General features: G+C 42.0%; 2 protein-coding genes across 2 annotated transcripts; one reads left to right on the top strand and one right to left on the bottom strand.

Annotated features, from left to right (window-relative positions):
* Positions 1-1,295: 1,295 nt before the first annotated feature.
* Positions 1,296-12,160, top strand: syngr3a (synaptogyrin 3a). Its single transcript, XM_078270434.1, has 4 exons — positions 1,296-1,511; positions 3,814-4,048; positions 4,539-4,684; positions 8,076-12,160. The coding sequence occupies exons 1-4, from the start codon at positions 1,410-1,412 to the stop codon at positions 8,283-8,285; spliced, it is 693 nt and encodes a 230-aa protein (XP_078126560.1). The 5' UTR covers positions 1,296-1,409; the 3' UTR covers positions 8,286-12,160.
* Positions 12,161-12,701: 541 nt separating this feature from the next.
* Positions 12,702-22,189, bottom strand: znf598 (zinc finger protein 598). The gene is made up of 12 exons (XM_078270428.1): positions 21,789-22,189; positions 19,894-20,006; positions 19,270-19,399; positions 18,524-18,735; positions 18,156-18,373; positions 17,951-18,044; positions 17,207-17,484; positions 16,905-16,983; positions 15,930-16,810; positions 15,579-15,744; positions 15,271-15,418; positions 12,702-14,982 (listed from the first exon to the last, which is right to left on the bottom strand). Exons 1-12 carry the CDS (start codon positions 21,960-21,962, stop codon positions 14,608-14,610), a joined length of 2,868 nt encoding a protein of 955 aa, XP_078126554.1. The 5' UTR covers positions 21,963-22,189; the 3' UTR covers positions 12,702-14,607.
* Between the last annotated feature and the right edge of the window lie 1,240 nt (positions 22,190-23,429).

Below are 23,429 nucleotides of genomic sequence, written 5' to 3'. Positions count from 1 at the left end.
TTTAGAAATCTGAGGGGAGTTTACATTCCACATTTTAAATAATCATGTACTACAGCTGTGACTTGTTGTCATTGCCGGATCAGCTGACAGGGGGGCCCTGGGCAAGATATGAGCTGTTGGCTCCTGTTTATGCTTGGTTTGTGTTATTTTGGTTTAACACACTTTTATTTCAATGTATGCACCAAATGAGACCATCCTCCCCTGTAAAACGCCCACATAAGTCGTTTGTTCAAGCAGCAATTACGACTCATATTTACAGTAAGTGTATAATGGCGGCGCCCTCTAGTGACTGTATGATAAGAGCGCTATATTCCGCATAAGTGGGGGTGATTAGGTCAAACAGGAGATCGGGATATGTGTCCAATTTAAAATTTAAAGTAAAAAGCGCTTTTTTGTTTTTACTTTACAGAACCAACGGAGCTACGTCAAGTTCCGCGTCACATGCGTCATCGGAAGTAGCATCTGATTTGAACCCAAATCACAATCTTTTTCTAAACATAAGCAGTTTTTGGGTCTAAACTGCGAACGCTTCACACCGTTAACGACGTGTTTAAAACTGCGACAGTTACGGTTTAGACAAAGAGGTAACCTCTTTAATTTAGATGAGGATGTAAAACGCTCCTGTGGGTCGTATTTCCTGCCACCGCCAGGGCTCGCGTTGGTGGTATTAGAAGGTAGGAATTAACTATTATTATTATTATTATTATAAGGAATTATCAACCTATATCACTGTATAGTTTAGAGGACTTGTTGCAACAGAAGGCCCCTCTTGGATAAGTCAATTGCATTTATGTAGCCCAAAATCACAAATTTGCCTCAAAAGACAACTTGCATTATGGGAAATGACGCCAGTGCTTTTAGAACTTGATCCATATACTAAAAGTCAGGATATCTTGGCCTCTGCTGCTTTGATTTTGACCATTATATATATATATATATATATATATATATATATATATATATATATATATATATATATATACTTTCTTCTTTTTTTTATGTATCTCTTATGAATTATGGAAGCATAACACTAAATCCCTTTAAGGCCCTATCCATAGACATGGCCCCAAATGATTGTACCAGAAAACCGATTTGTATTGTGACAGTGAGTGGCCATAGGCTACTTTGTTGCATTTCTAACGCCTATCATTATAATCGCCTATGATATTCCTTATTGGCATGATAATATAACATTTTGCTGAAATAGCTTATCTCACCACACAGTCCATAGCGCGTTCACAACTGTCATGCACGCGTCCACTCGCGGCGTCCTCCTCTGTGCCCGCGCGCCTGTGCATGCGCGCTGGACCCGTCTATACAGCAGAGAGCAGCAGCGCATCCATCCTGCCGTGGAGCCGGGAGCGTGGAGCCGCTAGAAGCGCACAGAGAAAGAGAGAGAGCGACAGAAGATGGACGGAGTGGGATCGTTCGGAGCTGGCCGGGCCGGGTCCACTATCGACCCGATTGCCTTCGCCAAACAGCCGCAGACCATCCTCAGAGTGCTGTCCTGGGTGAGAGCGGGTTTTCCCGGCACTGCTGTTATAGTGTGTGTGTGTGTGTGTGTGTGTGTGTGTATGTGGGGGCTGTCTGTTGTTGCTGCGCGAGATCAGTGACGTGTTCTCACTGCAAATATAGACCCCAGAAATCCAGCGATAATTGATAAGCAGGGTGTGTAAATGGAAACCGCGGAATGAATGTTTATATCGGAGTATATCTTCAAAGAAATGTACAGGGTGTAACCAAGGCCTGGTGGCTGCCTGACACCCTGACCATGAAACTGATTTTACTACAGATTTTTTTGTTCTTGGGTAGAAACCGACCTATCCTCACCTATCCTCATTTAAAAAAAAATTTAAAATAAAAATCTTCTGGCAGTGCTTTAGAAATACAGATGTGCAGCAGACCGGACCGGATTGTGTAGAAAATGAGAAAGATCCATACAGCCTCAGCCTCCTGCTTCCTGTTATTCATGACAACTATTATTATTTTATCTAAAATACAACCGTATTATTTACTATAGGCCTACACGCCCTCTTCGTTTAATATCGCCAATCATATTTTCAGATAATGATATTGCTGATTTACCCTAAACGGTCGTCGTCCGTCATCCCACCTGTGATTGGTCCGTTATCATCATTACGCACGCAGGGCCACGGAGGTCTTCTTCAGTGCGGGGATCTCAGAAACACACCGAGGCCGTGAGATGTGTGCAAAAAAACCTCATCCTTAAAGCCACCCATGGATGTATTTATTGTACACATATTAAATATACAGTATATGATTTGGATTCTTCTAGTAGGAGGAGGATAGAGGGGCCTACTACATGATTTACTACTGCCCTCTGGACACGCTGTGAGCCTATTATGAAGGACAAATCCAGCTTAGCCCGTACAGCAATAATTGTTTAACTATTTGGGCTAATGCTTTAAAGTGTAATTAATTAATTGTGTTTCTTGTTGGTGTATTTATTCCCCTCATGCCACATCACATGCAGTATATTCATGTGTAGTTATAATCGGTGGTGGAAGAAGAAGTAGTCTCCTACTCATGTAAAAGTACAAAAGTATTATCAGCAAAATGAACTTGTAGTATCGGAAGTATATGTACTTTTTAAGCAGAAAACTGGCCCCTAAGTATATGACATTATAAGATTGTTAATACTGATGCAAGTGTTGTAGCTGAACAAGATGGAGATGTTTTTTTTTAAATTACTTTATATAGGCCTACATTTAGGCAGTTTAATCCAGAGGTTCCCCTCCTCGGGTTCAGAAGTATAAAAAGAATCCTACTTACTAACTACTAAGTAAAGTACAATTATCTTAAAATTGTACATTACTAAGTACATTACTATTTTAAGTTACTTAGTGACTTTTAATCACTGGTTACAACAATGCTGCTGCTCTCTCCATCTTCACGTACTGTAAATCCTACAGCTGACTGCAAAAAGTCGACTAATGAAGTAACAAGGAACTCTTAAGTGTAAAGCGGATGAGACAAGATAAAGGGAGTAGACTAAAAAGTCAATTACAGAAGAGATTAATGAGATATCATAATGCCAATAATATTGAATTTGCCTAGAATTTCCCTTTAACTGGGTTAAAAAATGTCTCACACACACACTTTTTAGAACATGCAAAGAAATGAGTGAAAGTTTCTCTTTCCATTTGGGGATGCAGTGCTGCGATACATGAGCAGCTTTATCATGCTGATTCACTAAAAGCATCTGAGTGTGTGTCTGCTCAGATTATATCCACACATGTGATCAGTTTACAATGTACATTGTGTGTCCCTCCACCATCACATGACCCACACCCCCCAATGGGGGTGAATTTCTGCATGTGCGTGTCACATGGCCCTATTCTGCCACCCAGTGTTAGTCAGCTGATCAGTGTCGGTGTAGCAGAGCTGGGAAGAAATACAGATCTACAGATAAGACCTAAAGAAGGGTGTTGTTCACGAAAATGGGATGAACTAACAGGGGTGAAAAAAAAGTTTTATAGCATCAGCTATAGCAACCTTTATCACACTTCCTGCTTTGGTATACACACACACCGCCTCAGGACGATGTGATTCTTGAGGGGAAGTGAAGCATCCACCTCTTCAGTCAGTCAGAGAGAAAGGGGGGGGGAATTAGGTTAATGCCTTTGGTCTGAGCAGCACGCTCAAAGAGACGCTTTGGAAGAGTGCTGCCACAATCCTGTTTCTAGTGAGCCTGTGACAAGGAGTGAGAGAGAGACATGTTGATTGTTTAGGCAATAATCCGTACGTTACTCCACCTCCTCTTTCCTCCTCTACTCTCTCCCCTGTCCACAGATATTTTCCCTGGTGGTTTTCGCCTCCATCGTGAACGAGGGTTATGTCAACATGGGCAGCGAGCGTCTCCACTGCGTCTTCAATAAGAACGCAGACGCGTGCAACTACGGTGTGTTCGTGGGCCTGGTGGGCTTGATGGCGTGCTCCTTCTTCTTCCTGCTCGACTACAAGTTCTCCTCCATCAGCTCTGTCAAAGACAGGAAGAAGGCTATAATGCTTGAGATCGGCTTCTCAGGTGAGGAGGCGATTGTGTTAGTGTGTCGTATTTACACACACACACACACACACACACACACAAGCAAACACATAGAGTTGAGATAAATATGTTTTCTCATAACGTCCAGATAGTCAGGAAGTACAAGACATTTGCACTTTGGGCATTTCATAGTTGACTGATAAAGGCTGGGTTTTCCCCAAAATGCCAAAAAAGAAGAAGAAGAAAAAAGTAGCCCAACTGGGCTTGCTTCTTCGTTTTAGATGACTGCTCTTTTGCACCACAAGACATCAAGAGAAATGAAACCTGTTAACTTACATGAAAGGTATTAGAGAAATGAGAGTGTTTTTCATTCATAAAGGGAACAAAGAACTGCTTCAGCGGGCCCCGGATTTTAAAAAGCAGCACCTGCAGGTCATTGTGTTTCATGTTTAAAGCTAACTTGGAAATTACCTTTTTTTTTTTTTCTTCTGTTCTAACAAAGTGTTATCGTTCCACTGGTTTCTGGCAGGCTCCTGGGCCTTCCTGTACTTTGTAAGTTTCTGCTTCCTGGCCAATCAGTGGTCTCGAACCACGGCTGATGAGCTGCCACTCAACCAGGGGGCAGATGCAGCCCGGGCTGCAATCGCCTTCTCTTTCTTCTCCATAATCACCTGGGTAAGAACATGCCACTACAGAGACATACAGAGCAGCACACATATATATACACACACACACACACACACACACACACACACACACACACACACACACACACAGCAATGGAAACAAATGCAACACAATGTTTTATAGTGACACAAAACGCTTTTAAAAGAATGAACTACCTATTTCTGTATAGTGTTAGTGTATAGTGGAAAGGCTCATTGGTTATTTGGTTGGGTTAGGAGTATTCCTCATAAGTGCAGATCAGCCTTTAATAATAATTGACACTGAAACATTAAAGGGACAGTTCACCCTAGACTGTAGTGCTATTTATCTTTATCTAGATTGTTATGGTGTGAGTCACCCAGTGCTCCTGGAAGGCACTAGGATTAGGCAATGGTTAGGGTTAGTGTAAGGGTAAAAGGTGCTGTAGGTAGGATTGTGAAGATCCAGGACTTAGCCAAAGAATGTGAACATTCACAACTTTTCAGTCCCTCCCCCCCTTTCTGCTAAAGCCCAAAACGGTCTCCTAAGCCCCTCCCCCCACAAGGGAGAATGAATGCGTGTGCATGAGCAGTGATTGACACGCAGTTAGACACCCCCCCCTGGCCCTGATTGGTGCATCTGAACAGGGAGCTGTGGATTTTTGCAAATCGCACTACAGGCTGTAGGTGGTACCAGAGGAGCTGGATTTTTTTTAAATGACCTGCTTCATGTAGTTCTACTGGAACATAGGGTCAGTTTCAGCAAATATCAAGCTGCTTTTTCGTGCTCAAAGCAGCAACAAATACTTAAAAAAAAAAAAATCAACAGTAATGTCTTTTTCCAGAAATCATAACCCAGTTACTCAAAATAATCCACAGACCTGGTTGTAAGCACTTTCATGTAGGAACTATTTTCTTTCAACCAAACCACACCCGCCGACTGTATTACCGCGTTGAAGGAAGTGTGCATCTACTCATGGACGAGGGAGCTCAGGTGAGTTAGCCAACGTTGCAGCTCAGCCGAGGAGGTCGCCGTTAATGTTTACATCTCACGCTGTCACAAGAACAAGCCTCTCATCCATGAGCAGGCTTCCTTCTGCGAGGCGATACGGTTGGCGGGTGTAGTTCTGTAGAAAGAAAATGTTCCTACGTGAAACTGCTCACAAAGAGGCCTGTGGATTATCTTGGGTAACCAGGTCATGATTTCTGAAGAGAGACATTGCTGTTTAGTTTTTTCAAATGTATTTTTTTTTTTTTTTTTTTGCCACTTTGAGCACCACAAGCCGAGTGCCGTATTATTCCATTATATTGGAGAGACCAACATCTCTACAGCCGATATCTCCAACACTGGGCAACTCACACCAAGACAATTTAGACTGATAAATAGCACTTCAGGAAATAGGTGAACTGCCCCCCTGACATGAACCTTTCCAGAACCTTACAAAATAGATGTTTTGCCCATTGATCTTAGGTTTGTCCTTCAGGATTGCAGAATACACACACAGCTGTTGAATAACTGTACAATCTCACCTAAATCATGGGCAGATTATGAGACAATGGGCTCCTAGGCACAGATGCAGGAAAGGCCCTCTCCTACCCTAATAGCAAAAACCCCATCTTCATTATATTTACATATTTTTCAGCCACATCTGGCAGGTCAACCATGACTTAAAACTGCACCTGACCGTCACGCTGGAGATTGTGTTCCTCCTTTCTAAAGCTCCTCTCCTCAGATACTGTATTACACTAAATACTGCACACAAAATGTATATTATATTCTAAAATATGTCAATATCTTTAAATTCAACAGAGATACCTTAACATGATCAGGACATGCGCACTTCTGACTGAGCAATATGACTTTCCAAAGAGAAAAATTGAAAGTTAACACTTCAAAGTGAGGCTCCGGATTAGAGGCACCCTGACCAGTTGGGCCACAGTGCCTGTGCCTGGGAGGTCCTTCTGATAATCCATCCATGGACTAAACTATGAACAGTAATCTTTGTTTCTGACTCAAATTTAAGGTGACAAACTGGCCATGCATCTCCTGAATCGTGCTTAATATTTTCATGCTGCACCTACTTTCAGTAGTTAACAAGGTTTGTGCGTTTAGAGGCGTCTTCATCATTGTCTAAACATTTACACTTAGTTTTTTAAAGGAATAGTTCTGCATTTTAGGAAATACCCTTATTCGCTTTCTGAGAGCGAGTCAGATCAGAAGATCGATACCACTTTCATATCTGTCCTTTAAATATAAAGCTATTGCCGGCAGCAGGTTAGCTTAGCATAGCACAAAGACTGAAACAGGAGAAAACAGCTAGCCTGGCTCTGTCCAAATGTAACTAAATCTGCCTTTCAGCACCTCTGAAGCTAACAAATGAACGCTTTATATCTTGTGGAAAAACAACAATTGGCCATTTTACGGAGTTATGTGCCGGACTATACCTTGGCTGGGACTATAGACCGTTAATATTAATGGACAACGCATCCGGTTCCGCAAAGTGCTGCAAATGCGGAAGTGCCTTAAACCTGCATTCTATCTGAATTCCAGCAGGGGGCGACACGTGCGGTTGCAAAAGGAGTTCGGTTTCTGTAGAAGTCTATGAGAAAGTGACCCACTTCTCACTTGATTTATTACCTCAGTAAACATTTTCATAATGAGTTTACGGTCTCAATCGCTAGTTTTAAGTCTTCTGCAACACAGAATGATGTTCATTTTTTGAATTATGGTCTCGTTGATTTTAAAATCGGCGATAAAGCAGGGGGTGTTTTAGGGCGTGGCTATGATGTGATTGCCAGTGAAAGTGTGTAACGTAACGTAGAGTGTAAGCAGCTCCTCCCTCACTCCTCCCTCTCGTCTAAAATCGTCACATCCGCAACCAGGATGGCTGCGCCCGTAACGGCAAAGTCGACGACTCATAGCAGATCTCCACAAACCAATGGGTGACGTCACACATGCGATGTCCATTAATATACAGTCTGTGGCTGGGACCAGTAACTTCCTGGACTCTCCACTGGTTGCCTAATGATTTATCTTCAGACAGAGCTAGGCTACCAGTTTCTACTTGTGTCGAGTCTTTATGCTAAGCTAAGCCAAGCTAACCACCTTATATTTAAGAGACAGACATGTGTGTGTGGTATCAATATTCTCATCTAACTCATCGTCAGAATGTGAATGAGCCCATTTCCCAAAATGTCAAACGTTTCCTTTAAGGCATGTCAAGGTAACTTTACTTCTTTAGAGGTACTTATTTACATTACTGTATATAAAACAAACTACAGTACTTTAAAATCCTGCTCTTAAACATGGCTGACAACTATCTGGCTGTGAAAACTGAACTAGTGCAGAAGATACATGGTTGGTTTTTCCTCAAACTTTTTCATCTATTGCCCCCCTCTCTTCCCCCCTGCTGCCCCTGTAGGCTGGTCTAACAGTGCGTGCGGTCCAGAAGTATCTGCTTGGCACAGACATGACTCTGTTCACCACGGAGCACATGGATGGCGGCGCGCCCACCCAGCCTTACCCCTCCAACTCACCGGTTGGCGCTACCACTGAGACCACAGAGACCTACCAGAGCCCACCATTCACCGAGAACAACGCAGCACCCACATACCAGGTTCCCATTTACTAGATAAGATAGACCTGATGGTGGAAGAATAAGGTCCGGAGATGGGTAAGAGGAAAGTGATAGAAAATTGCTTTCTGTGATGTTACACCTGCAGTGGTTTATGTGTTGATCTGGGCGGAGTTTTCAACAATTGTTAAAGAAAAAAACAAAAAAAGAACTGCCTCTTCTTTTTGTTCCCTCCTATCGTTCCCTTTCCTTCCTTAACATTCCAACCTTTATCTGCTCTTTTCTTGACCTGTATGTTCAATTCAATTCCCTACTTTCGCAAATCCAGTGTTCCTCGGATCAGAACAGATGCGAGAAAAAGAAAACAAAAGGAAGAAATGTAAAAGAGGACGCCACTTTGCAGTATTTAAACACTATGTTGACAACAAAAGAGATGAAGGGATCAACAAGTGAGTGACTCCACCACAAAGCAGTATCGGCAAACAAATAGTGCAGAGGGCACTCACATGCAGCACCTTCATCTTATTCTTTCCATTCATCGAAGTGTCAAAATCCCCTTTCATGCCAAACAGTACGGGGAAATTGTTTTTTTTAGCTACAGTACGGTCTAGTCGTTCCTCCCACTTTCCCTGCTGCAGTTAAAAGTAATCATGTGTGTTGAATCTGCATGTTTCTTAACTTAGAGATCAACTAAGTGCCATACTGTACTGTGCGTCTCAGACAGTGTCTTAATTTAGTAGATTTCCACATGCTGTATAAAAACAACGTTTTGTGACTAAGTGCAATATCTCACATGTAGGTCTCTAGGTAGGTATATACTGTACTGTAGGTAGGTTAGTTAGCGTCAGATAAGACCCACTGAGGCACTGTCTCAAATAACATACCAGTCTTTGAATTGTACTTACAAATCTCAGGCAAATGTCCATATTATAATTGTTGATCTGACGTTGATTCAGCTACCCTGCAAAGTTTGCAAGATATGGAAATGATATCTGAATCTAACAGATCCTGAGAGAACTTTTCATCCACAAAAAAAACTTAACAATATGAATAGATTTAGTATTGGTCAGCAAGCTTTTATATCATCTTTTCAAGCATTTATGGTCTTCCTCGGTGTAGTGCAATCATTACTTTAAACACATTTTTAGAGGAAAACTGTGTCACAATGCTAAATATTCCTTTAGTATTTGTGTACGAGGGTCAACTTTCCAGATTTATCACTCTTTACGATTCACTGGGGAAACCCTGATCACTTTTCAGTTTATTTTTCTGTGCCAGGCATGGATGGATTATTGAATGGGCCTTTTGCGGCACAGGCCCAAGGGGTCAGGGGGCCAGAGCCTCTTTTTGAAGTGATTTTTAACATTTCTTGTTGGAAAGTCAATGAAACGACTACAAGGACACACAAAATGAACATAAAGAAGAAGACAAAAGAGCCGCAAAGAGACACAAACAGCTACAAAGGGACATACAATGGCTGCAAAGAGATGCAAAAAAAAAACTATAAAGTGACGCAAAATGACTACAAAGAGACTCAAAACAACTACATAGAGACAAAAAAAACTACACAGAGACACAAAACAACCAAAAAGAGATTCAAAACAACTACAAAGAGTCACACAACAACTACAAAGAGACAACAAGAGGGGTGGGGGTGGGTCTGTGCCCAGGGGTCCATTGTCCCATAATCCGTCCATGGTACCAGGGAATGTATGTAGTGTGTGATTTGAGACAGTGTCCTATATTGGGTGTTGTGTGTATAAAATGGGGCGAGTAGGAAGATTTTGGGCAAGTCAGGTCTGTTTATGTTTACGTTTAGGAAGCTGCCAAACTGCCCTGTGTTCTTATTGCTGTCTTCTGATTACCACATTACTTCTATGTTGTTAATGTCTATCGGATTTTATGTAATCACAAAGCAGGGGGGCAACAGATGAGCTTATATTTAGCCAGGGCGGTTATTCGGTGCAGTCTCAGGCAAAATATCTGTTTGTGGGATGTTAAGGATCGCTAGCTGGCTAATTAATTGATCCTGCAATCCTGCCATTAAGTTGGAAGGGTCAGCATTTGTTGCCATTGTGACAGGGATAGGGTTGGGCGGATGTTGGTCACTAAGGGCCCTGATGTAGATAGTAACCATACCAACCATTTTGGTGTGTAGCAGTGTCTGTGTCGTCGTTCACGTACACTCGCCATCAGCGAATCTGTAGTTGTGGTGTGTGTGAGTGTGTGAGGAGCGCGTCCATGTGCAACAAGTGTACATGCATTAGCATGCATGTGAGACGTGTGGGTCTGGGTGTGAAAATGTGTGAATGTGGGTAGTTAATTGAATTTTGTGGTGCAGAAAAGTTATTTTCTTGAACATGTGTTTGTCAAAGTTTTAGTGCAAAGGAGGAAATCATAAGTCTGTTACACCATTTAATTATTTCCCCAGAATAAAAATAGTATTTCTGCTAAATATATTATTAGTGTCACTGTCACGATATATGAATTACAAAGTATGAAAGTAAGAGTTTTTTGACGAACAGAGCCAAATATAAAACTGTATATTAGAGTGATGTAATTGACCTGCGAAACGCCTTGCCTGCTATTCCAACTGACCCTGTGTAAACAGCACCCTCTGCAGACAAGAGAATAGTACTGCAGCAGTGGCTCTCAGAGATTTAAAAGTAATCATGATAATAATGCATGAAATTGTTGTATAGATCTCATTATATATTGGATACTATGTAATTCTTAAGTTGACAAGTTGTTTTTGCAAAGTGAGATTTACCAGCCATCAGTGCAGCTGACAGGATTCCTTCTTGTGTGTTATATTATTATATTAATCCCAGTCAGAATTGCAACCATACGCCCAAATGACTGTTTATTCAGTGACGTTATCTCAACCTCATGATCTTGTGGGTCACAAGTTGTGTGAACATTACCCGCCAACTATTTCCTGAAGCAATTGGTTTCTGAAATGTTTAAACAGCCATTGTTTTTGGTTGATTCTAATAGGATATGAATATCAGCTTGCAGCGACTCCAGACATGAAATGTTCAAATTGACCGGATGCCAGTCCACGATAATGAAACTCTGACACAACATTAAAGTTATAATTCTTAAAGCATGAACAATTATGCTAAATACGAAGAAAAAAAACTGCCAGTATTAGTTCTTTGAATCTTGGGTATTACTGGGCTGCTAGTGACCTGTTAACTGTGGTTAGGTGAGACTGGGGTACTGGTGGTGGTATTAAGTACAGTTGGGGTACTATTAGGTCGTTTGGGGTACTGTCAGGTCAGGTTGTATTATTGTTCTCAGTGCTTCAGTTTCTTCTTCAGTCAGTGTGGTAGATACAAATAATAAAAGCATTCTCTGTTTTGTGCTCTGGCCCATGTACGCTACTGTGGTATTGGTTGGTTGTAAAATTCAGTACGTTATTGAAGTAAATGGAACCTGTTTGTGTTGCCGTCTAGGGTATGGTTTGTCCTGTACTACTGAAAATATAAAAATATGATTATTTATTAACTAGAATGCACTGTTTGTTGGAAATACTTTGTTTGACCACTCTTAAAGGGGCCGTCAGCACTAAAACCTAAGTTTTATGTGATCATGCCGTTTTGTTAGACTGAGATTATAAAAGTAACGCGGGTGCCATCAGTTGTGTGGTTTCCAGTATTAATACATTGCATGGATGTTACAATATCTCCCCCTTTAATATTGATATTAAAAAAGTAACCCCCATCGACCAACAAACAAGTAAACATTGATTTTGTAGCGTGCTATACCCCTTTAACATGTTTTCGTTTTAGTTGTTTCTTCCTGTTCTGATGGTGTTCAGTGTAAAAACGCTGTGTACAGAGATGTGTGTCACTGTCTATTACCTGAATGTCTCTGGACTGCAGTCTGACCGTCACTCGAATAAAAAAGAAAACATGTTTTGGACTGCCTGTTTCTGTGCCTGACTTTAATGTGTAAAGACTTGTGTTATATTTGAAGCAGCTATAATCAATATTTTATAACAACTTATCAAGTGGATAATGGAAAACAATGTAACAATGTGAAAGGGACCGCTTGTAGCTATGAACCATAGACTGTATTGTGAGTTATAATCAGTTATTGCATGTTTAAATGATTTAAAAAGTTCAACAACTAGACATGGGATGGTCACTTAGAAAAAATGAATGCATAACAGTCATTTGTGGACAGTCATAATCCAAGATATTAGCCAAAGACTTCCATATTTAAGGTGTATTATTCTGGTTTTCTGGGTACCAGTACAGTACGTTTCAGGTAAAATGTGATAGACTGTGGTTTTGCTTTTTCCGATATGATTTTGTAATACATGGCACAGTTGATTTACATAACTCGTAATTGATTATAAAGTCACACAGTTTATGTTCTGTGGCAAGTATGTCTTATTATCACACACACACACACACACACACACACACACACCCCCCTACCTAACAAAGATACAGAAACATACAGTGCTGACAGAAACAGCTTTATTGAAGCCAGACATAAAATAGAGTAAGCTGCTGTATGATGTTCACAAACTCTATATACACACACACTCATTCAGACAAACACACACATACACACAGGACAGACACACACCAGGTGGGCAGCGGAGCAGGCGAAGGGTCCTGAGAGAGAAGATGAGCATATTCTGTACTGGATGGAACTAGTCCCCCTCTAAAAGGCGCTGACACACCAACCCGATTATCGGCCGTCGGACAGTCTGGCGAGGTCAGACTCGAGTCCGTTCGGTGTGTTCCGTGCCGTCGTCAGTTCATTTTGGCCGATTTGAGTTGTTGAATCGGCCGGTGTGGCAGTCGGACTCAGTGACCAATCTGATTGGTGGAGTGCTAGCCCTTGACTAGCGAATAAGTGCACGAGAAAACCGGAGCTGACAACACCAGTATTATTACTAGCCATCGTATATTTTCTTCCATTCAGCGAGTGATGACAACAACGATCATTCTTGACTACTATCAACACACTCTGATGAAAACAATGACTGACGACAGCGTGCTCTGTTCAGATGTCTCCGTCTCAGATGTTCCGTCATTTCCGCTTTTCATTTTTTGGGCGACAATACAGATTAGCGCCGCCTGCTGTTATGGAGACGTATTGAGTCAGAACGTACGCTCAAGTCGACATCGCTTCGGTGTGTTCCGAGGCACTTTTTTGACCTCGGGGAGCTGACTGATCAGTCCGACTGCCTTTTCTGTCGATGGTCGGCCGTCTGGTTGGTGCGTCAGAGCCTTAACAGAGTAAACATGCCCAGTGTGTCACTGCTGGAATTAGACGGAGGCAGAGTGGAGAGTGAGTAGGGGAATGACTGCTTTTTTGTGTTGCAAGCATTATGATAACACTAGGAATTTCTTCATTATTACTCATTATAACAAAATGTATACCTTAATAAAACCTTGAGACAAATAGAAAGAGTTACTGGTAACCTCAGTGGTTTGTGTCATTTTTCCTACTGATGCTTTAAAACTAGATAGATTATTTGAACATGCAACTGCGAAAATACGCAATTCACGGTTTCATCGTTTAGTTTCCATTTGAAACCTTGTGCAACACCACTAAATAGCCAGCCCATCAATCAGCTGATTAACCACATCTAATGGCGAGTGATGTGAACAGAATAAAAGAAAATGGTATACATTAAAAAAACATTCAAACAGTCAACCTAAATTTGTTCTGATTTCTGAAGCAGCTTTTTTTCCTGTCAACTCCTCCTACACAACGCTAACAATCCATTCACTCAAACACTCAACAGGCCTTCCTCTGCATGAAGCAACAAACAAACAATTAAACTACACTTAAATAAATATGGTGCTAAATAGTTAAACCGAACATGTGTTTATTTTGTTATTTAACCAAGCAGCCCCGCTGGCGATATCATACATACTTTATCAACTTTGATGTTAACAAAATACATTTTGTCATCTTCGGTCTAAGTGAAAACACAAAGCAAGGTAAAAAATGTAAATCAATACAATTTTTGTAATAAGAAGCAAGCATTCAAGTAAGGCCTTAGCTTGTCTCTCCTCTTTCATTAAATAAATCAACAGTTCTAGTTAGACGTTGCCGGTGCCAGTGCCAGCTGGAGACGTCCTCGAGGGATGCGAGTGGAAATAAGAGCTGAGACGGGGCAACACTGTTTAAACTGTGAAACCATCCACATAAACCTATCAACATGATCCCCTTAGAAAGTAATAACACCATAAACCATCTTAAATTCCAATTTGTTATGAGCTATAAGCCCCAATCTCCACTGGGACATGGTCCCCAACAAACAGGCTGCTGTTTTCCACACTGGCTGCTGCATGGGCAACTGAAATCCTGACCCACAATGGCAAACGGAGCTGAGGAAAACGAGGGGCTAGCTGATGATACGGCTAATTGACTGCAAGGAAGGGAACTCCTCATTCTCCCCAGTGTGCAGGGTTTTGTGGGAGTTGAAGTCTTTAGGGGCCAGTACCTGTCTGCAAGTGGGGCACACCTGGCAGTCCAGCTCAGCTGCTGCGTTAGCCATTGCGGTCGGCATCTGCCAGGCGTTCTTCTTGTTCTTGTTCTTCTTTCCTCCTCCAGTGCCTGACTGCTTCTCCAGCGCCTTACAGTCTGCCTGGGCAGTCAGGAGCTCCTGCTGCTTGCCAGTGTCTGGCAAGAGCACCAGCAGCTCGTTGAAGATGCGGTTGAAGTCATCTCCGAGCAGGTCCTTACAGCTGCTGTGGTACTGGACTGCTGATATCACACTCTGGGAACAAAGTGAGCAGGTCAGGAGAAGGGTAAAGGAAGCCATCAAGCTATCGACACGTAACTATTTACTTGGGGCTTCAAAACTGTAGTATTATATCTGTTTTTGTATCCACATTTACCAACTAATGAGTATGTTTTCTGTATTAGAACATTAATAGAATACAAACTTCATCCGTTGTTATAATAATTTGTGTACACAATTCCAAGAGTAAAAATTGTGATTAATGATGGGAACGTCACAAAATACTTCTCAGGATCATAATTTTGATTATAATGTGGCAAGTACCTGTCTGAACTGTGCAGAGAAGTTTTTGAACTGGTTGAACTTTGACTCATCGTTGTGGAGGTACTTTCTAATGGACTGGATTAGCTCCAGGTTCCTCTGATGGAAGTCCTCTGGCACCAGGTAACCACTGCTTGACACCTTGGGGGGCCTTGGACACAATGCAATATTTTTTTTTTATTTTTTTTTATTTTTTTAAATCATGCATTCACCCACTTAGTACCTCACAAGCCCAACATTGAGATCAACAAAATATTAGTCAAACGGACAAACCAAAAGGAGATCCTGTATAAAAAGGGAGATTATCTTACGGGTTGACTGCAGACGGAGCGGGCTCCACCACATTGCTGTTGAGGGGGATCCCAGTGAATCCAGGGGGAGGTTTAGTGGCTGAGATACCCAGGCCAGGTGGAGGTGGGTGCAAAGCTGGGGATGGGGCAGGAGCTGAGGCCTTCAGCGGGAAGGAGGACTTGAAGCCTGAGAGATTAACACAGTGTGTGAGCTACAACTGTACTACTGCAACAGGATGACCACATCAACTGACCTTAATGTGTAAGGTAAGGCATTATGTATGATATTAAGTAAAAAAAGATAAGGGGAGAAAAGAAATTGTTAAAAAAAGACAATAGATAGAACAGTGTGGATATTATGTAGTGCTGTACCTGGTGGTGGGTTCTTGGTCATGAGAGCAGGGAACTCTTCCTCCTGATCAAGAGGGGGATCTGGCTTGGGATGGAGGGTTATTGCAACTGCCTCCTTACTAATGGGTGGTGATTTCTCAGGGTGGCCATTAGCCAATCCACTCATCAGTGGTGCTGTCGCAGCACTGGAGGGGGGTTTGTTCCAACTTTTCTCAGGGACGTTCTCCTTTTGTGCCGCTGTTTCCACTGAGTTTGCAACCACAGTTTGTGTCGTCCCTGACACTGAAGACACAGACGTAGAGGGATCAGCCGTGTTCTTCTGCATTTTTTTCTTCTTGCTGGCTTTGGAGGTAGGGGGAGTGTTGGGGGTCGGATTTGAAGGGTTGGTGGTCACAGCAGAGGGTTTGCTCTTGCCTCCTTTAACAGTGAGCAAAGAGGAGATATCCATCATGGTGGGCACTGAGCGGAACTCTTGCTGAGTCATTCCGTTGTTATCATCATCAGATGAAGGAGGAGACCGGGTAGATGTTGGTTTTCCGTTCTCGCCTACCTTCTTCTTCCTCCGTGAAGATGAAGAGTTTGAGGAGAGGAGCTGAGGACCAGAAGATGAAGTTGAGAGAGGAGGAGGAGGAGGTCTTGAGGACGGTGGGGGTTGAGTGTTGGGTTTAGTTACAGCAGTATGGTTGGACCAAGCAGACTTGGTGCCAGCTGCATGTTTGAGGGGCCGGATTTTGGACACGAGCGCCGGAAAATCCTCCTCCTGGAAAGAGGAATTCTTCTTAGGCTGGGCAGAGTAAGCTGGGGTCATAGGGGATGCAACAGATACAGCTGAGAGGCTAGGGAAGTCGTCTTCCTTCAGAGCTGCATGGGCTGCTGTTAGCGTCGCATGACATGGCTTTACACTGGAAAGAAAGACAGCAACAACAGAAATTGAACATTTCAGCACACCATGGTGTATGATGAGGATTGCAGTTTGTACTGTGCGTAAAAATTTACATGGCTGGAGCAGCTCTGGCTCCTAAAGCTGGGAAGTCGTCTTCTTCATCACCTAGATTGGCGGTCTTCATCGTTCTTACTGTTAAAGAGAAACAAATACGTCAGCAGACTGAGGGTTTGGCTGGTGATGATCTCTCTGCTGCTCCTGCAATACTTGTATTTGCCGTTACAGCTAAATTACTGGCATCCCATGATGCAACAAGACTATTTAGGGGACAGCTGTGCAACTAAACCAAATGGTAAATGCAAAAAACAACACACCCAGAACAACAAGTATACTTTTAATATTTTCGTTTTTCCACCTGGAGGTTTGCTTATTGGCTTGATGTGTCCGGTCCTGTGTCTGGACTCTTCTGGTTCTGTTCTCTCCGTCCTCTCCTCTCTGCAGTGTTTGGGAGCGATCCTCTCCTGCATGGCTCCTCTCTCCTGCATGGCTCCTCTCTCCTGCATGGCTCCTCTCTCCTGCATGGCTCCTCTCTCCTGCATGGCTCCTCTCTCCTGCATGGCTCCTCTCTCCTCCTGTCTATGCTTTGCCATGGATGCCCTCATAGCAGCTGCCACCTCCCTGTCCTCTTCATCTCTACATGGACAAACACACATTCAAATTCAAAACTCAAAAGCAAAAGGAAACCAATATGTGACAAAATGACAGAGAACTGATGGGAATTTGACTGTAACAGCTACTAGGCTTGGGGCGATCACTTCTATTTTCATATCGTCCAATCATAGTTACTTGCATTGGCACTTGGCAATTGAAAATACAGTACAGGGTTGTGGCACTCAGTTGTGACAACATCATACAGCCATTCATCAAATATTTTCCATGTTCACTCTTCAACAATGGCACTGGATGCTCGGCAGTCCAGTTGTCAGGCTCACGATAGCATTCACATATTTGTCTATTGTGCAAATGTTCTGTTTCCTGTTGGTGCACAGATACAAATGAGTCTACCCCACAACATGTGAAGTGGCGGGTCTGATGCTTACTTGCGATACACAGTCATAAATCTCCATCCAATCACACAGCAATGATAACCTAGACTTACCGGGTGTATCTCCAGCTCTTCTGTCCCCCATGAGGCCTTCCTCTTCCTCCTCTAGTCTGACGCATCTCCTCATAGTCCTCGCCTGTCACCGTACCTAAGGAGACACAGACACACACACAAAGTTTATTCACCTTCAAACTACAGTTATATCAACATAAGTCTCTCTCACACAGACACAAACACAGAGCAATAACATGCTCACAACCTTCATTTCTCCTCTGTTGTCTCGGGGCGTAGTTAAACTGCAGGTCGATGTGGCGGTTCTGTCGAGCCTCTGCTCGGTTCTTGCTGTGTGCTGCAGCCTTGTGGGCCTTGTAGTCAATCTCAGAGCGGAATGCATGGGTGAACTGTTCTGTGGCACAGCGGCCCTCCTCACACAGATAGTGACTCTCTCTGAAGTGCTCGCTCAGGTACGGGTAATCACTGTTGATAGCAGGGTTCAAAAAATTAAATTTATAACAACTGCCTTGACCTATAGAGCGACCCCTATAGTGACCAAATGGGGGTTCTCTGTGTGTGTGTGTGTGTGTGTGTGTGTGTGTGTGTGTGTGTGTAAAACTAAGCTATACACACCTGTAGTATTCCTGGGAACCGTCTGCATCACAGAAATGGCAGAAGTAGTGGTCCCTGCGCAAGTGTTTAAGCAGCTCATCATTATCAAGGTAACGGTCATCGCAGAACTTGCAGAGCGGGTGTCCTCTGTGGCTGGTGTCGTCTGGGTCTCCATGTAATCTGTGACGTGCCAGTTCCTTGCGGTTGTACCATTTACGCTCATGGGAGAAGATCTGGTGGGAGAGGTAAAGTTTAAAGAACAAATCTAGACATAACATGTCATCAAAATGTTCCAATAGTTTCTACTTTATTTACAAGCCAGTGCTCCAGTGCATCAAGGACCGAGATACTTTTTTTTAAATAAATAAATGGGGCAAAAATATATCTTTCCATCTATAAATACATAATGTAGATCACATTGCAAAGATAATTATAGATAGCTACAAAACAACTGATGCTGGGAACAATTAGATGAATCCGTATTCACTCATAATTCTGAAATATCAATATAAAAAAATAATTTTTCCTTTCGTGGTGTTGTTAACCTGATGCCAAAACACTTTCAGTTGTACTTAGTGTGCGTTTTAAATTTTGGCAGAAATGAATTAATAGTGAATGAATAGGTCAACCTACTTAGCGCACGCATTCTGATCGATATGTTAATACTGTAAGGACTGCTTGAGCTAGGGCTGTATCTCTGTGGTATTATGACTCTGACCAAAGACTTGACAAGCCCCCCTGCATCAGCTGGTTGGAGATGAGTATACCTTGAGATGCTTTGTGCAGAGCTTGCAACAGAAGAGCTCATGCTGCTTCCTCATGTGCTGCTCAAGCTCCTCAAACTTGGAGAAGACCTTCGGCTCTGAACAGCGGAGGCACTCTGGCAACAGCAGATGCCTGGTAAAGAAAACTCAATCAGTGTCGAGTTAGAGCGCGCACACACACACACACAATCAGAAACTACAGTCATGATTAAAACCAAACAAAATAAGCTCCTGGTAACAAAGAGAAATTACTTAGGGCAATAAAGTCAATATTCGTTATATATAGTTATATTCCCACGGAAAACGTTCCACTGAAAAATCAAACACAGGCATTAAAGAAATCGAGGCTACCAATAAAGAATGAATGTAACACACTGTTCATTTTTGACCATACATTTACAATCTTGTTTTCATTATTTTACACCGACAGTTTCTATTCAGTGACCGTGGTATTCATTTTAAATGATGTCACCAAAGAGGGAGTACCGCAGACACAGGCAAATGTTACCAGCACTTGACTGCTGGTTGAGTCACCACTGATTGTAGTTGCTGGCACTGTCAACTTAAAACGAACAACAGTCTATGGATAAGACAATCATAAAAATAGAGAATAGAGCAGAGCAGTACCTATACTGGGCAAAGATCTTCTCATCACAGAAATAGATGTTGTGCTTCTTCTCACAGGGGAACTGCTGGTAGGGCAGAGACGAGAAGGCCTCCAGTTTTTTCACGAACACCACCTGAGAAAAACATGACAGTCGGAACATAAAAAACTGCTGAACATCTCATGCCACACACACACTTTGTGGGAAAGTGGAGGGATAGTAAGGCTTTAGTGCACTGTTGAAAAAAAGTGTATTCTGAGGTAGGGCTGGGTATCCCCAATAAATTCCCGATCTGATTCAGTTACAATACAAATTTTGCTTGGTTAAAAAAAGATTCTCAGATAACTTATGCTGTAAATTGTACGAGCAATGAGCAACATATTTAAAAGAATGAATTTAATTGGAGAATCGATTATTTAACCCCAGCACTATTCCGAGGCAGGTTTTACGATATTACTTGTAAGAGTTTGGTAAGACTGAAAATGATGCTCCTATTATAAAGATCGTAGGTAGTGCATCCTATGGAATTATGGGAATGCAGTCACCTTATGAATCCCAGCCAGTACAGCAGGTTGTATATACACTACCGGTCAAAAGTTTGGGGTCACTTAGAAATTTCCATTCCACTCCATTACAGACAGAATACCAGCTGAGATCAGTTGCGTTGTTTTTTTTAACCAGGGCAGCAGTTTTCAGATTACATTATGTGCTTACATAACTGCAAAAGGGTTCTCGACTGTTGTAGAAAGAAGTGGCTGATCTTTAATGCAGTATCTACATTGCCCATTATCAGCAACCATTCATCCAATGTTCCAAAGGTACATTCTGTTTACTAATCTGATATCATTTTAAAAGGCTAACGGAGAAAACATCGGAGAACCGTTTTGCAATTATGTAAGCACATAATGTAATCTGAAAACTGCTGCCCTGGTTAAAAAAAACAACCTCAGCTGGTATTCTGTCTATAATGGAGTGGAATGGAAATTTCTAAGTGACCCCAAACTTTTGACCGGTACTGTACTTGTACATTTTACAATATCTATATTTGAACGTTGTTGACAGCTAGCGATATTTTGAAGGGAGTGGAAGGTAGCGAGGCCCTTTTGGTATGACACTGTCAGAGTTGACAGGTTGCCTGACATGTATTTAGCTACCCACCCGTTTCTGAGAGGAACGATTTCCACAAGGAATGCGTGACCAGCAAACAGACACTAACAACCAGCTAAACTATTTACCGTACACAAGCTGGTTTGTTTGAGAGGTGAACATGTTCTACTAGCTAATTGCATCGACAGTTCACTGAATCACAAATTCATTGTCACATTAAGCTAAACAGGATACGCCCGGGTAGACTAGCACGGTGATTTACCAAACATGTTCACGCCAAGGACCTATAAACTGACAAAAGTTAGACAATTGACCCTTATTTGATAAGCTGTGCTTTTAGTTGTTGTATTACAGAAAGTGTAAGAATCCCAAGACCAAAAATAGTCGTACATTCTGTCATTGTGTTACTTATGGATAGGATTAACGGTATAGTGAAAATAAATTATTTCCCTTTTTGCTGGGGAGCCCCTGGAACCGCCCTCAATGACCCCACTTTGGGACCCCCTGGACTAGCTGGACACTGTCAACGTTTAGCTAGCTAACTCTAACTAGCTAACCTACATTGGACTTGCTAATGTTAGCTTACCTTAGCTAAGCTAATGACAGCGAGAAAAAAACATATTAGTCTGAACAGTTGGTAAACACCGCTGGTCGCTATTTATTATTTACCAGCAATGCTTTTCGTTTATTATGAATCCGCCTTAGATGTTATCATACAAATTATTGTTAGTACAATAATACCAGAACGATGCGGCCTAGTTAGCACCACCAGGCGCCATCCCCGAGGCACAGTAGAGGAGAAATGCGCACCTTGTCGAGCTCCTCCCGGCAGACGGCGCAGTACTTCTGGTCGCACAGGACCCTCATTTTGGTGGAGCAGCGGTAACAAACTGGGTGGTCGCATTTTCCCAAGGCGAAGATATTGACTTCTTGGCAGCATAGGACGCAGTGCTTCTCTGTTTCTTTAGTGGTTGTTGAAGCCATGGTGGTGAAAAAGGCACAGTTTAACTTTAGTACTATTTGTTATTAGGGAGAGCTACAGCCGCTGGAGCGTTTATATAATTGTGAAAGTCTGAGCTACCGCCGCGTCACGTTAGATGTTGGACCTCCGATCTGTATAGTATGAGGATGAACGATCTACCTTCCGGTACGGTGCTGCTTAGAGCTATCGCACGTTTGGTCCCTTCACAATCACTACTAGTCCACGTGTGTCCCCATATCTATGGTGTGTCCCATGGTGTGTGCTAGGACACCAGTCTGACCTGATGCTGTCTGATATGAGGTAGTGTATTTTGGGAAATATTAACATACAGTTACAGTAGTCCTAGAAAATAAATATACAATGGTACATTTCTGGATTTTTATATATATATCTTTTTTTTTATATATTTCAAAGTTAGGAGAACATTTAATGCACTATACTATAGTATTTAATTTAACTCGGTTGGAATTAAAAAAATATAAAACGTTATATTAATAATATTAAATAACCATTTTAAATTTCTGTTGTCTTGGACTTTGAAAAGCATAATAGAAATTAAGCCTCGGTGTTTTATTCTCGGCTTCTAATGAAATTCATTCCCGTTTGTGCATTTTTGCATCATCAACGACATAAAGTGAGCACACATGAGAGCAGGACAGTGACCCAAGTCAGCTGAAAGGCTCACACATTTGCAAAACTGAAAAATAATACTTCATTTTAACCTTCTTTATGTGAAAAAATGCTTTACAATGAAGAATCTTGCTTGTTCATGAGATAGTTTTCTTATTTTACGGTTTCAAAGTTGCCGTCGTTGTCATTTTAATGAACAGATTGAATAATTTTTTTTTGTCACATAATTTCATATCTTACCAGGTTTTCATGCGTTTCATTCATTTGACTCCTGCATTCAAAACATGGCCTCAGTAACAATAAACAGGTATTATCAATAAAATGTAGTCAAGTATTTTTAGTTAAAACTATTACGTTTGTGGTTTCACAAATGCTGCCACGGGACCTTTTTCTTTTCTTTCTGGCATCAATAGATGCCATACTAGCTAAAGAGATTCAATATCTTAAATCTCTTGAATCAATTTCCATTCATTTGTAAGTGTTTAGAAAAGGGCTGAAGAAAGTTATGATCATTTTTTATTGAGGTCGTGCATTCAGTTGTTAGTTTTAGCATGCTGTAAGAAATCCACTGGGTTAACTCTATATAAATCTGTCTGTTGACCTTGTGTTCTGCGTATTCATGTTTTCATCTCATCTTCGGGCAACTCCCTGCCCCCAGTTTATGTTAAAGGTGCTGTAGGTAGGATTGCGAAGATCCAGGACTTAGCCAGAAAATGTGAACATCAACAACTTCTCAGTCCCTCCCCCCCTTTCCCCTTTCCGCTGAAGCCCAAGAGTGTCTCCTAAGCCCCTCCACCCACAAGGGAGAATGAATGCGTGTGCATGAGCAGTGATTGACA

The sequence above is a fragment of the Sander vitreus genome, chromosome 15, assembly GCF_031162955.1.
Source record: "Sander vitreus isolate 19-12246 chromosome 15, sanVit1, whole genome shotgun sequence".
NCBI classification, from domain to species: domain Eukaryota; kingdom Metazoa; phylum Chordata; class Actinopteri; order Perciformes; family Percidae; genus Sander; species Sander vitreus.
The sequence above is the reverse complement of the archived record's forward strand: the minus strand, read 5'-3'. Positions and strand labels throughout refer to the sequence as shown.

Bases quoted from the DNA above. Each gene is read 5' to 3' on its own strand.
- syngr3a (XM_078270434.1), top strand. From the start codon at position 1,410: ATGGACGGAGTGGGATCGTTCGGAGCTGGCCGGGCCGGGTCCACTATC. The intron at 1,512-3,813 runs GTGAGAGCGGGT...CCCTGTCCACAG, and splicing joins TCCTCAGAGTGCTGTCCTGG to ATATTTTCCCTGGTGGTTTT. The intron at 4,685-8,075 runs GTAAGAACATGC...CTGCCCCTGTAG, and splicing joins TCTTCTCCATAATCACCTGG to GCTGGTCTAACAGTGCGTGC.
- znf598 (XM_078270428.1), bottom strand. From the start codon at position 21,962: ATGGCTTCAACAACCACTAAAGAAACAGAGAAGCACTGCGTCCTATGC. The intron at 19,400-19,893 runs GTACTGCTCTGC...TTTCTTTACCAG, and splicing joins AAGATCTTTGCCCAGTATAG to GCATCTGCTGTTGCCAGAGT. The intron at 18,736-19,269 runs GTATACTCATCT...CTCTCCCACCAG, and splicing joins TCTGCACAAAGCATCTCAAG to ATCTTCTCCCATGAGCGTAA.